Source organism: Plecotus auritus (genome assembly GCF_963455305.1).
Source record: "Plecotus auritus genome assembly, chromosome: 6".
NCBI lineage: Eukaryota > Metazoa > Chordata > Mammalia > Chiroptera > Vespertilionidae > Plecotus > Plecotus auritus.
The window spans coordinates 94,301,759-94,313,851 of record NC_137773.1 but is presented as its reverse complement, the minus strand read 5'-3'; the positions used below and the strand labels follow the sequence as shown (position 1 = coordinate 94,313,851).

The following is a 12,093-nucleotide window of genomic DNA, read 5'->3' as shown; positions in this document are numbered from 1 at the left end:
CAAGGGACCTTATATAACAGAAACAAGTATTTCATCATAGCCTCTAGAATGAGTAAATACACTACTCCTTAAAACTCCATGCAAAGACAATACTTGGATCATAAGATGAAAACTACCTGAGCTAACTCTAACACAGAACCACAACCTTTCTACTCAGAGAGTGGTCCTCAGGCTAGGGCCTGCAACATCACACCACCAGGGAGCTTGTCAGAAATGCAGAGTCTCTGAGCCCTCCAGACCTGCTACATCAAATTCTGCATTTGAGCCAGAATCCTGGGGACTGCATAGGAACACTGAAATTGGAGAAGTGCTGAACTAAACTAGGTGTTCTCACCTTTTACCATTGACTAGTATTTACGTATTTCTATTATTTGCTTCTATATTCTTTCCCCAGATTGAGTTGTAGGGACTTTGTTCTTCAGCACCCTCTACGTATAGCCCAGATAGTGCTGAAACCACTGTCAGCATTCAGTTCATATTCCTGAAATGCATGAAAATTTTCCCATTAAAACTAAAGTATACCTGACATCTTAGGTAAAGAGCAGATTGGGACAAAAATTCCTACTCTGAAATGACACAGGAAGGTCCTAGATGGAACCAAATCAAGACCAAAATACTGAAGCTAATTTCTTGACTGCAGGAGACGCACTGTAGCATTACAGCCACATGAGTAACACTAGATTGTATGAAAAGTCCTCATGCTCCTTTCTTCTTTCTTGCAAGTCACCCCCACCTCATGGAACCAGGGAATCTTACGGGAGTGTCAGAATTTATTCTCCTGGGATTTTCAGAGGAACCAGCACTGCAGCCCCTCATATTTGGGCTTTTCCTCTCCATGTACCTGATCACTGTGCTTGGAAACCTGCTCATCATCCTGGCTGTCAGTTCAGACTCCCACCTCCACACACCCATGTACTTCTTCCTCTCCAACCTGTCCTTGGTAGACATCTGTTTCACCTCTACCACTGTCCCAAAGATGCTATGGAACATCCAGACACAGAACAAAGTCATCACCTATGAAGGCTGTATCACCCAGATGTATTTTTTCCTATTATTTGCAGGACTGGACAACTGCCTCCTGACCGTGATGGCCTATGACCGGTTTGTGGCCATCTGTCACTCCCTGCACTACACAGTCATCATGAAGCCCCAGATCTGTGGACTGCTGGTTCTGGTGTCCTGGATCACAAGTGCCCTGCATTCCTTGTTAGAAAGTTTACTGTTGTTGCGACTAACCTTCTGTACAGACTTGGAAATCCCCCACTTTTTCTGTGAACTCAATCAGATGGCCCAACTTGCCTGTTCCGACACCTTTCTTAATAACATGGTGATGTATCTTGCAGCTGTGCTACTGGGTGGTGGTCCCCTCGCTGGTATCCTTTACTCTTACTCCAAGATAGTGTCCTCCATACGTGCAATCCCATCAGCTCAGGGGAAGTATAAGGCATTTTCTACCTGTGTGTCTCACCTCTCAGTTGTCTCCTTATTTTATTGTACATGCCTAGGAGTGTACCTAGGCTCTGCTGCTGCCCACAGCTCACACTCAAGTGCAGTAGCCTCAGTGATGTACACCGTGGTCACACCCATGCTGAACCCCTTCATCTACAGTCTCAGAAACAAGGACATAAAAGGGGCCCTGAAAAGATTCTTTGGGATGGCGGCCATAAAAGAACAGCTGTGCTGAGTCTGAAAAACTGCACTTGATTTCAGGCTTCAAGACTGAAAACCAGAAATTAAGATCCTTTAATCAGATTGTGTTTGTACAACTTGCTTCTTTTATTTATTTCCCAGAATTTCCATTTATTTGAGTTCAACTTCTCTATACAATTTAAGTAACCATTTTATTACGCTTTTTGCTACCTCTATTATACAGACAGTTATTCCCTCTCTCTTTTGTTCTAACCTAACATACCTTTTCCAGCCTTGATCAGAATGCTAATTCCAGTTTATTTCATGGACAACATGGATTTCTGAAGGTTAATTTATTTTCAAATGACATACATAATTGTAAGGAAGTTGTTCTTATTTTATAGATAGAATAGTCATAAGTTGTATTATTCACGTTGGAAAAAATTTGCTTGGTTACTCAAACTATTTATATAATTTCATTGCTGGAAAATCTGACACCTCAATTTTAACTTTTATGTTTCTCATTCTTTTTTTAAATATATTTTTATTAAAATATATTTTTATTTCAGAGAGGAAGGGAGAAGGGAGAGGGAGAAACATCAATGATGACAGAGAATCATTGATCGGCTGTCTCCTGCACACTCCCTACTGAGGATTGAGCCAACAACCCAGGCATGTGCCCTTGAAAGAAATGGAACCTGGGACCCTTCAGTCCACAGGCCGACGCTATATCCACTGAGCCAAACCAGCCAGGGCTGTTTCTCATTCTTTATACATCAGCATTCTAACTGCTCTTCCTGACAATGTTGACTCGATCATTGTTCCTTATAAGTCTCAGCCTACTGATGGTAATGCTATAGGCTGAAAATGCCTGGGCACTGGCCTTGGGCCCCGCTACTTGTTCCTCAGACCACAGTCAATGTTGTGGATGGACGGGCTCTGGTGGTCCTTATTAAAATTGCAACAATCACGAGGGATCTGTGAAATCACAAGGTTTATTACTCACAGGTCCTAGAGGATACACAGCATCCTAAGGGACCCATCAAAAGGTCTCAGAATGAGGAAGAGAGGAAGAAGGGCGAGAGACAGAGAGAAGAGGTTAAGTTGGGAGGAGAGACTTGGGTGCTTCTCTAGTAGCCTTGTCATAAAGCTGGCAATAGGATTGTTTGAGATAGATGTCTTTGAAACTGATGCCTCATGCATCAAAAGTTTAATGTCACATATTTACACTAGTATCATGCTACTAGGATTTATAACTAATCTCCTAGTTTTATTACTTTATTCAACCCCATGTCCAGAATACATAGAATACTACCTGGGAACATTGATTATGAAGTATATATGTCCCAGTGGCTTCTATATGGATATGAGGCAGGAGAGAAAGAAAGCAAAGACCCCACATCTGGGCATGATCAAAGAGAAAACAGTTTATGGCAGGAAACCCCCTGCAGTGGTTAGAGGTCACAACTACAAGGACTGACTAGAACCAGATCATTCCAAGATGGAAAGAAATTGACCAAAGACTGACCCCAAAGCTCATTATACCATCATTACAATGAAAAGTGACACCACAAATAGAAAGGTGGCCAAGGGGGACAAACTCCATCACACTTCCACAACAACCCTGTTAGGAACAAGGCCCCCTCCCACCCAAAAGGCAGAGTCAGAATTTGGTGCCACAGCGCTTCCACCTTGAACACACATAAAATCCCAGGAACTAACCGATCAACTGCACAACTCACTCTTGAACTGGTCCACTCATGTGGGTACTTTTCTTCTACAGCGGCACCCACGCCCAGGCCTCTTTCTTTGTCTCTACCTGAATAAAACTTGCTTTACTCTCACTTTGATTCATCCGTGAAATTTTTTCTGGATGAGTCAAGGATCTGAAGGTCACCTGACACTCGAAAGTTCCAGATTGTGCTGGGGCAGGGCCAGCCCCCAGCACAGATGCGGCCCAGTAACACATACATACATGAGAGGTACAGAGACAAAGGGGAAATGAGGCATATGTGACATTCTGAGCTAAAGAGAGGTATTGGAGAGACTACCCTTTCCCCACTGGGTACTCTTGGCTCCTTCTTCCTAAATTAATGACCTTATGTGCATGGGTTTATTTCTGGGCTCTCTGTTCGCTTCCATTGATCTGTGAGTCTGTTTTAATGCCAGTACTATACTGCTTTAAGTACTATAGCTTTGTATGTAGTTTGAAACCTGTGAGCATGATGGTTCCAGCTTAGTTTTACTTTCTCAAGATTGCTTTGGCTATCCAGGATCTTTTGTAGCTCCTACAAATTTAAGAATTGTTTGTTCTATTTCTGTGAAAAATGACATTGGAATTTTGATAGAGATTGCACTGAATTGATATAGATTGCTTTGGGTATTTTTCTAATTCAACCTAGTAAATTTGAAGATCTAATTGGCTTTATTAAGTGATTCATGAATCAGACAGCATCCCCCCTAACAACTAAGAGAAATTTCTGAAGGGTTGTAGAAAAGTAGAAGGTTTTTACAGAAAAGAAGAGTAGCATAAGGGAGCTCTTAGTAACAAAAAAGAAAAGAATTGGGCGGGGGGGGGGGGGCGCCTTTACATCTTTTCTTTGGGAGAAAAGAATAAGAGGGTTTTATCATGAAGATTTCTTCTTCTTTCTATAGGGATGGAAAGGGCCCATGTGACAGATTACCTTACTGGTGCTTGACCAAAAGTTTCCAACCTGGCTGATTAAAATTATATTTCTTGGAGATGTAGACACTTCCATTAGATCCAGTATTAAATCTGGGTTTGGCATCCTGGACTTTTAGCATGAGCAATGCCAATATTAATTCTTCCAAACTACAACCAGAGTATACCTTTCCATTTTTGAGTCTTCTTCATTAACATTCAGCAATATGTTATAGTTTTCCATGTACAGGTCTTTCACTTCCCAGGTTATGTTTACTCCTAGTATTTTATTCTTTTTAATGCAGTTGTAAGTGGGATTGTTTTCTTAATTTCTCTCTCTGACAGTTTGTTATGAGATACCACAGATGTCTGTAAATTCATTTTGTATCCCACAATGTTACTGAATTCATTTTTGGTTCTAACAAATTGTTTTTATTTTAAATAACTGATTGGAATTAATGAATGAAATAAACTGAACATATTTAAAATGCAAACTTTTCTGAATTAAAGGAGCCATATAGAAATTAAGAGTACAAGTAATTACCCTGATCCTCTGCTTCCTTATTTCTGGTGATAATGTGATGTGATAAACTTAATTCAGTCAATTTCATTAATAAATAAAATAATTAGAAATATTTGGTGAGTCTAAGAACTTTTTCACAGGTAAGAAGTATATGTATGCGTACATGTGTGTACATTTTATCTGAATTTCTTTCTAATAAACACACACACATATATGTCCAATAAAGACTCATTAAAATTTTCATCTTTCATGTTGAAAGAGAACTTGAAAAAAATTGGAGGGAATGGAAGTTAAAAGAACAAATGGTTAAATTAAAGTGAAATTTAAAGAAAGAGATGTCAACACAAAGATTCAAAGTAGAATTGTTGAGGAAGATGGCGGCAGAGCTGGTAGACATTGCTCTCTCCTCCTCCCAGGCAAGACTTGAAATCACAACTAAATTATACAGCAATCAACCTGAAGATCCAACTGAAAACAGCTGAACAGAAGTCTTACAACCAAATATTTGCAGAAGAAGCCACATGGAGACCGGTGCCATCTTTCCTGGGGCAAACACTCCCCTCCAATCTGCATCAGCCTAGGGGACTGCACAAGCCCCATGCTCCTGGCACCCCTGCCATCCTATCTGAACTCACACCCCACAAAGGAGTGTGCTGTCTGAGCCTGTACTAGGAATAGTTAGGCAGTGACCTTATTTCTAGAAACTCATATCAATGCAAATGACAATTATTTAAACCTGCATAACAACATTACCCTGTTTACTGTGCTTTTCCTAATAATCTCCCATATCTGACTCCCCTCCATTAACACCTTTTTCTATCTTCAGCTAATAATGGTGGCTAAGGTGGTATTTCCAGGATTACTTAATTTTCCTAGGTTTCCATCTAGGTTTGTGTAAGTGCATTTTCTGATGTGCCCTAAATGACAAAATCACCTATGTATGCTTTTCTCAGAACATATCCTTGTTTGTTAAGCAGTGCATGACTGTTCATCTTTCTTTCAAAATCATAAGCCAACACAATTTTTGGTGAAGATGGCCTACAACTACTTGCCCCTTACTCTACAACAGGACCAAAACTTGCTACTCAAAGAGTGGTCCTCAGACCAGGACCTCAAAACCAGCATTTTCCTGGAACTTTTGAGAAATGCAGATGCCACAGGCCCACCAGCACCTGCTGAATCAGTATCTGTACTTGAACTAGAATTGTGGGTGATTCGTATTGATAAAGACTAACAGCAATTTAAGCAAACATAACCAGTCAGGAGGGGCTATTGGAAGAGCTAGCACTAATGGAATTTCTCACACTGTATGTCATCGGGAGAGCCCTACAGGAAGAACTCTATGTTTATAAAACCCCATGGTTCTAACTTCCCCTTCCCTCTTTCTTTCCCTTCCATAAGGACCCCTCCATCTTGGCACACAGGCTAGAGTGCGCATGTGGCTTGGCATGTCTGCATGCATGGGTTGCAATACTTTCTTTTTCTTGAATAAAGCCTTTTGGTGATGAAACACCTAGTCCATGTTATTTTTTAAGTCAATAATATGCACTGTGAATTTGAAGAAGGGCTCCTCTAGACTAGGAATTTTTACCTTCTAAATATGACATAATTATTTGTGTTGGGTATTGCAAGTATTTAGCAGCCTATCTTCAGATATTCCCTCTTTGGGAACCACTGCACAGTTTGAGAACTGAAAGCATCATGACAGATTCTAATCAACACCTTACTCTCATTATTATGTTGGCTTGGTCACTAAACTTCCTCAAGCCCCACTTCTGCAATGGAGAGTGAAGTTGATAATTTTATCACTTCAGAGAATAGACTTTTATAAACTTTAAATCAAATAATGCATATAACGTACTAAACTCAGATTGTATAGCATTAAATTATATAATTATGTCTCATAATTAACAAAGGTCTTACAATGTGGGACTAAATAGCAGCTCTTATCTTCTGATATAAGTATGAAATTTCTCATTGATTTGGCAAATGTGTCATGAAGCCAAGGAGTATGACTTTACATCAAAGTCACACAGTCCTCTCCCTTGTTGAAGAGAGAAATTGCAATTTTCTGAAGGTATCATGGGCTGTGCCCCACGACAGGTCAGTGCTTTGAAAATCCAACGTTCCTAATCAAGCCAGTCTCCACAGTCTTGGACTTCAGAGAAAATTCTATTCAGAGTTGGGTAAGGTGCTGGGAGATGAAACCTCAAAAGGATCACGAAGAAGTAACAAAAACAAGATTCACTTAACTTCTAACCTAGTCCCTTGGGAACAGAGAATTGGCAGTAACATTTTCCATTCTGTTCAGACCAGTGTGTCCCACAGGGAAACCGGGTGCTCAGTGGGAGCAACAATGCAAACAGGTATCTAATGAGCAGATAAAGGAGGAATAATATCTCCTCTGGGGCAGACTCACAACATGTGCAGCGTTAGGCTGGAAAAGAACGCATTCGTTTCTTTTGGAGTCTCAAGTCTGACTCTGAGACTAATGCTTGACTCTTTCCTGCTCTTTTGTCTGAGAACAGAGCTTCAGTCTCCCACATGAACCATCCAGAAAGTAATTCAGACTTCTACCAGGAGCCCTTCCTTTCAGAGACCCCAACCAGGTGAGTCTGAGAGTGCAACAGATGCTGTGGGAAGATTCAAGGAATGCATCCCAGAATTTCTCCCTGAGTAACCTGAGAGCCTAACCAGGCCAGCTCAGAGCTGAGAGACTGCCATATCTGTTTGCTAGGCAGGCGAATACATAGTTAATACATTCAGTATGCTAGATTAGTTTTCTCCTGTAAACACTGCTGTTTGGCATAGAATTCCTTTATATGTGTATAGATGGATTTAGGGGACTGGGTGAAAATGTATTAATTTTGTGTGGTCAGTTCTATCAGCCTGTCATATTGTGTCTTCACCCATTACTTTTCAAAGTAAATAGTTCTAGCGGGTTTCGCGGGTGCATCAGAGAGGATGGCATTCCCTGTGGATATGCTGGATAATTGCAGTCATGAGGAATTGGAAAATTCTGCTGAAGATTATATGTCAGATCTAAGGTGTGGGGACCCTGAAAATCCTGAGTGTTTTTCTCTTCTCAATGTCACGATTCCTATTAGCCTGTCAAATGTAGGCTTTGTACCTCTTTATGGTGGAGATCAGACCCAGAAAATTCTTGCTCTTTTTTCACCCGAGAACTCACTCACAGCCGTGGCACTTTACCTGGCTGATCAGTGGTGGGCTATTGATGATATTGTGAAAACATCTGTCCCTTCTAGAGAGGGGCTTAAACAGGTGAGAACTCTTGGGGAGAGAGTGGTTCTGTATGTTCTTAATCGAATTATTTATAGAAAACAGGAAATGGAGAGAAATGAGATCCCATTCCTGTGTCATAGCAGTACTGATTATGCTAAGATTCTGTGGAAGAAAGGAGAGGCCATTGGGTTTTATTCAGTTAAGCCTACAGGAAGCATATGTGCCTCATTTCTTACCCAAAGCTACCAACTGCCAGTTCTTGATACAATGTTTATAAGAAAAAAAATATCGAGGCAAAGATTTTGGGCTTCATATGCTGGAGGACTTTGTTGATTCCTTTGCAGAAGATGTACTTGGCTTGCGGTACCCACTGTCCTCTAGAATGTATGCAGCTTGCAAGCAATACTGTGAAAAGTATCCAGGAGACTATGAACTCCTTTGGGAAGTTGAAGGTGTTGGACACTGGTACCAGAGAATACCTGTCACCAGAGCATTACAGAGAGAAACACTTAAAATTACAGTAGTTCCTCCAAATGAAGCTAAAAGAACTACATCTGGAGAATATGGTCTTGCATCTGTTCCCGAATATGAAGCAGGAACTGAAGACAGTCCATCTAGTGAGATGCAGCTAACTATTGATTCTCTAAAAGATGGCTTTGCAAGTACTTCTGAAGATCATGATAAAACACCAGTTTCCGCTCGTACTCGAAGTAGTCATCTGAAGCGGCCAAAGATTGGAAAGCGGTTTCAGGATTCTGAATTTAGTAGTTCTCAAGGGGAAGATGAAAAGACACCTCAGATTTCACCCACAGCTTCAGTAATTAAATTGGAGTCTACTGCACACACATCAGAGAGCTCAGAAGAATTACTAGAAGAACATGCACAGAGTGTGATTGAATTTGACGACGGAAGTAGTGATAAAGATACTCGTTCAGCACCTGAAACCCAGTCTGGAGAAGCAAGATGGTGAAAAGGAATCTGAATTAGAGCCTATGAATGGTGAAGTAATGGATGATACTATTAAGACCTCTCTTATAACTGAAGAGGATGACTCTACTGGCAAAGTTTTAGATGAAGAATTTAAATTGCAGTCTTTTAATTCCAGTGAAGACTCTACAAATCTTGTTCCACTGGTGGTAGAATCTTCAAAACCCCCTGAGCCTGTTGCACAGGATAAGACCTCACATGTAACTGACTCAGAAGTGTTGTTAAACGAAGGCCCATCTGATGAAAAGGGGCACACAGAAGAGAAACTGCCACAAATTCCAAGAAAGAAGGCACATTTTGGGAGTTCAGACAATGTTGCCACTATCCCACATGAAGAACGATCTGACAGTAGTTTTCCAAACTCTGTGGTAGCTGAATTTTCTGAAGAATCGATCTCTGAAAATTTGTCACCCAATACTACTTCCTCATTGGAAGACCAGGTTGAAGAAGGGGTGTCCGAGCCCCAGGAAACATCTCCAGCTCTTCCTCAGAGTTCTTTGATCGAGGTTGAACTTGAAGATGTGCCACTTTCACAGAATGCAGGACCTAAGAATCAGTCAGAGGAGCAGTCGGAAGCATCTTCTGAGCAACTGGATCAGTTTACACAGTCAATAGAAAAAAATGTGGATAGCAGCTCAGAAGAAATAGAAGTGGAAGGCCTGTTGTAGACAGGCGGAATTTAAGAAGAAAGGCCAAAGGATATAAAGGATCCGCTAAGAAGAAAGCCAAGCTGACCTGAATTGAAGAAATGTGGATCACAAATCCTCTTCTTTGTAACCTGGTTGTTTTTAAGATATGGTAATAAATAGCACGGGGCACAGGACAAAAATTCCAGAACTTCACTTTGAGCTTATTTATGATGTTTTTCCCTCCTCCTTAGGACTTAGGATTCATCATTGTTTTAATTTTTAGGCTACTTTGTGTAAATACAGTTTTTTAATTTTTATTAATCATGTTTCAATTTTGGGAAACCAGATCATACTATATTTTCTTTAGTAGTTGGGGCCATCTGACCATTAATATTACAGGATATATAAATTAAAAAACTAAAAGTAGTAGGCTTTTCATTTTGAGGATTACAGAAATCTTTTACACTGAGTTTTAAATAGTAAACTTGGGGAGTGTTCTAGAAGTTTTAGCTTAAATATCAAAACTAATCACCATTTAAAAAAATGTAAGCATGCCTAAACAAAAATGGCAGTAAATTAGAATAATTTCGACTGAATGAGAGCACAAATACCAGAAATTTATGGTGAAAGGTTTATGAGGGCGGTATTTTGGCCTCTTAATTCATTGTTGTATAGATGCACTTTCTTCATTTGACTTTTCTGAATGGGTACAAACTTTCCAACTCATTCTTTATAACATCTAATATTAACAGTAGTGCTAGGGATTTAACTCTGGCATGTAGGTACTCATAAAGTTGGGGACTATACTTTGTTTTCACCTAGTTAACATGTATACATTAGAAGTAAGAGGTCCCTTCCTAAGAGTTCTCCTTAATCCTGCTACTGCCCTTATTCTAGAATATTATTTATATTCCTCTCAGCATTCATCCACTTCCCTAACTCACAAAGTGAATCCTGTCAAAAGATCTGCCTGCCTGCCTGCCAGTTTATTATGCCCTTGGCATCATTTTGGGGTAGGTATGAAACTGCGCCCCACAATCTTAGATCTGGATGACAGCAATAATGCTGCCCTAGGAGCTGTAGTTACCAGAGCTTAAATTAAATTGGAGGCTTTCTCCCTTTGGTCTTGCTTTTTACTCTTGATTTGTTCTGTGAGGACAGGTTACAAGCCAGCCTGTTCATTGTGTTGCCATAGCAAAGGCCTTTGCCCAGGAAAACTTAAAACACAACAAAACCCTCAATTGTTAATTTTTGTAGAGTAATTTATTTAGAAATGAACAAAATGTTTATTCTTAGGATCCAAATAGAATCTCGAAACAATACTGCTCTTTGGAAGAATTATGTATACTCAGATGTGTACTTAAGTTGAAGAATGCTTTGAGACCACTGAGATTGTTTTTAAAACAGGCTTGGTTCTTTATGAAAAAATGAGTTAGGACTTTTTGTCATTATTTGACAAATAATGCTAAGGATTGATGTTAAATGTTTTTTAGTCCACAGTCAAGTTATGCCATTACATTTTTCAGGGGGATGTTGGTATTTTAGAAAGATTTAAGTTCTTTAAGCAGGCAATATGGCAAACCTTTCTATTCATTGTAAAATTTTGAGTACTTGTATCCCCAAATTTTCTTTAATTATTGGTTGGGATAAGCCAGATTTCACACTAAATGAAAATTACAGCACTTTGGCTGTTTTCTCAAAAAATGTAAATAAGTGAAAGAAAAAAGTATGAGTAGTATGAATTCCCTATCAAATGTTTATGTTGTCTTACATGTTTTATGAAAAACATTTGTTAAAACCACAAATAGGGAACTAAAGATTAAGATTTAGTGAGTTCTGAGGGCATGTATGGGAGTGGGGTGGGGGGGGCAATGGTAAGATATGTACACATATAATACCTTAATAAAAATTTGAAGAAAAAAAAAGATTTAGTGAGTTCTTATTCTTAACCTTTCCATTTTAAATTCCTTACAATAAAAATCTTACACTTATTTTACTTGGGATTATTCATTTTCTCTTTAAAATACTTTCTTTAAAAAGGTGGAATTTAAGAAGGTTGAATGCATTGACAACTCTTGATGTGTGAATATGGTTACTGAGTTTACAAAAAGAAATGGTTAGTTATTCATGTATGATTGCTAGGGACTAACAGTATAAACTTGTTGAATTTGTTTGGTTTATTCTTAAACAAGATGTGCATTTTAGGCAATTTCAAAACTTTTTGTTCAGCACACAAGAAAACTTGTTACACGTTGTCTTGCAGAAAATATTATTTTGGCACTTATAGATAGTAAGAAGAAAAAGTGAGTCACAAGAAAAACACTAATATTCACGTTCAGTAACATGTTTATTTTCAGTAAAGGATGTAACAAAATATATCAACCAGGAAACTAAATAAAACTTAATCAGATACTTGTTTT

The 12,093-nt window shown here is 39.3% G+C and overlaps 2 protein-coding genes and 1 pseudogene across 3 annotated transcripts in view; 2 read left to right on the top strand and 1 right to left on the bottom strand.

The window, feature by feature from the left end:
- LOC308251761 (olfactory receptor 7A10-like) overlaps positions 1–12,093 on the bottom strand; it is a gene marked incomplete at both ends in the record, with an annotated part of 299,707 nt that overhangs the window by 246,475 nt on the left and 41,139 nt on the right. The window lies entirely within an intron of this gene.
- Positions 737–1,628, top strand: LOC308249731 (olfactory receptor 7A10-like; annotated as a pseudogene). The gene has a single exon. The product of its transcript is annotated as an olfactory receptor 7A10-like (transcript).
- LOC308249719 (soluble lamin-associated protein of 75 kDa-like) lies at positions 7,779–9,783 on the top strand (the record flags this gene model as incomplete). The annotated part of the gene is given in 4 exon segments (XM_080671469.1): positions 7,779–8,336; positions 8,338–9,005; positions 9,007–9,698; positions 9,701–9,783. Coding segments are annotated over 4 exon segments (2,001 nt in total).